Source organism: Anomaloglossus baeobatrachus, chromosome 9 (genome assembly GCF_048569485.1).
Source record: "Anomaloglossus baeobatrachus isolate aAnoBae1 chromosome 9, aAnoBae1.hap1, whole genome shotgun sequence".
NCBI classification, from domain to species: Eukaryota; Metazoa; Chordata; class Amphibia; order Anura; family Aromobatidae; genus Anomaloglossus; species Anomaloglossus baeobatrachus.
In genome coordinates this window covers 214,635,852-214,638,034 of record NC_134361.1, presented here as the reverse complement: position 1 = coordinate 214,638,034, position 2,183 = coordinate 214,635,852, and the positions used below count along the sequence as shown (strand labels likewise).

The 2,183-nt window shown below is 43.8% G+C and overlaps 1 protein-coding gene across 1 annotated transcript; it reads right to left on the bottom strand.

The window, feature by feature from the left end:
- Window positions 1-998: 998 nt before the first annotated feature.
- LOC142251892 (olfactory receptor 1M1-like) lies at window positions 999-1,943 on the bottom strand. The gene has a single exon (XM_075324941.1). The coding sequence runs from the start codon at window positions 1,941-1,943 to the stop codon at window positions 999-1,001; it is 945 nt and encodes a 314-aa protein (XP_075181056.1).
- Window positions 1,944-2,183: the final 240 nt, after the last annotated feature.

The window sequence follows — 2,183 nt, the reverse complement described above, 5'->3', positions numbered from 1 at the left end:
ACAAAAGGTGCCCTCAATGCTGAGGGTTATAGAGAGGTGTTAGAACGGCATCTGCTCCATCCAGACAATGTCTATTTCAGGGAAGGCCTTGCATATTTTAGCAAGAACATGCTATGCTGCATCCATCACAGAGGAAGAACTTGCAGCATTAACGACTGCTTAAAGTCCACACTTTTCACAAATAGAAATAAGGAAACAAAAATATCCGACAAAGACCCCTAACTGAGGAGCAGTGAGAATCCTACATCAGACAAGAATGGGACAAGGTTCCTTTACCCAAACTCCAGCAATTCTCGTCTCACCCCCCCAGATGTTTACAGACTATTGTAACAAGAATAGTGGACACTGCCCGGGCACAACTTTTTGAAGATGTGTCGCCGCCATCAATTTCTAAATGAAGTGGAGAAACTCAGGAGGGTAACAGGACTGAGGGTTGGCGATAATGTGCTCTTGTGGGGTGTCGCAGCGGCGGGCTCCATTGATATGCCTGCGAGCTGCTTTGAATTGCCGACGATTGATGAGATGGACTTCAAGAAAATGGCTGAGGAGGCCAATCTGCGCATGCTCCACCTCTGCGGCCATTTTCTTGAAGTCCATTACGTCAACTGCTGGTGATTCAATGGAGCTAGCCAGTAGATCAATGGCGCCCGACACCCTACGAACCGACAGTATCACCAACCTTCCGTTCACTGAACCTCCTGAGCCGTGACCCCCCCTCCTCTGAGCCCGCAGCATCGCCGACCCTCCTGAGCCACGATACCCCCTCTTCTGAACCGAAGCATCACCAACCCTGCCTCTTGAGATTTTCCTGAGCCACTCCACCACCTCCGTTCCCCTCTGGTGAGCTAATATAAGACGAACTAGGATTCTAAGATGAACCCTTATTTTATCGGTAAAAATTATTTTTTATGATTTTCTGTCTTCAAATTTGCGGTGCATCTTATAATCCAGTGCGTCTTATAAAACGAAAAATACAGTAATATATTTCTTACCACATTTTACGGAATAATTTTTGCTCTTGACTTGCAGAATAATATTTTTGAGGCTTTTTTGATCTCCTGGTTCCTCATGCTGTACAACACAGGGTTAATTAATGGTGTAAATGCCGTATATAGGAGGGATTTGAGTTTATTTTCATATGGCGTATTTCCCCCAACCGGAAACATGTATATCGCTATTAATGGCCCGTAATAGGTACATACGGCAGCGAGATGAGAACTGCATGTAGAAAAGGCTTTTCTCCGACCCTCGTTGGATGCTATTTTGATGATGGCAATGAATATGCAAATATAGGATATTATAACGAGGATAAAGGGTGAGAATGCCAAGAGGATGGAGAGGACAAAGTCTTCAAAAATTACTTGGGAAGTATCGAAGGAGGCCATTTCTAAGATGGGGGAAAAGTCACAGAAAAAATGGTCAATTATATCCACGTTGCAAAATTCAAGTTGGCCAATCAATACCATCTCACTGGGAATCAGGAAGATCCCGATAGCCCATGGCCAGAAAGAGAGGTGGAAGCACAGTTTTTGGTTCATAAGGGCGGTATACCGGAGGGGGTGACATATCGCTAAATATCGGTCAAAGGCCATGGTTGTCAGTATCAGTGACTGCGTGTAGGTGGCGATGCAATGGAAGTAGTACTGGATGAAACAACTGGTTTTCGATATGGTTGTCCCCTCGAGCCACGTTACCTGTAAGAGCTTTGGTGTGATATTTGAGGTGAGGAGAAGATCGGCCAAGGCCAAGTTCCGGAGGAAGATATACATGGGGACATGAAGGTGGTGGCAGGTTGACACTAATGTGATGATGAAGAAATTTTCCACCACTATTAGGACATAGACCACAAAGAAAAGACAGAACAGTAAGACTTTAATGTGGTGGAAATCGTGGAATCCCAGCAGGATGAACTCATGAAAGGCAGTTTGATTGGGTCCACACATCGTTTAAGAAGGTTTTCGTCTAAAATTAAAAAAAAAAATCAATTGAAGTAAGTCATTTTTCTGATTTACATACGTGAACACTTGGGACAAACTTTCTTTTTCAAGGCAAAAGTTTCTAATCTTAAAAGACCCTAAAGACCTGCTTAAAACTATAAGCCAATCTTGAGGAACCCTCAAAAACCGGTTAGCTCTCACTACTAAGATAATAGTGAATGTCCCTGAACTAGGACCTCCACCGAT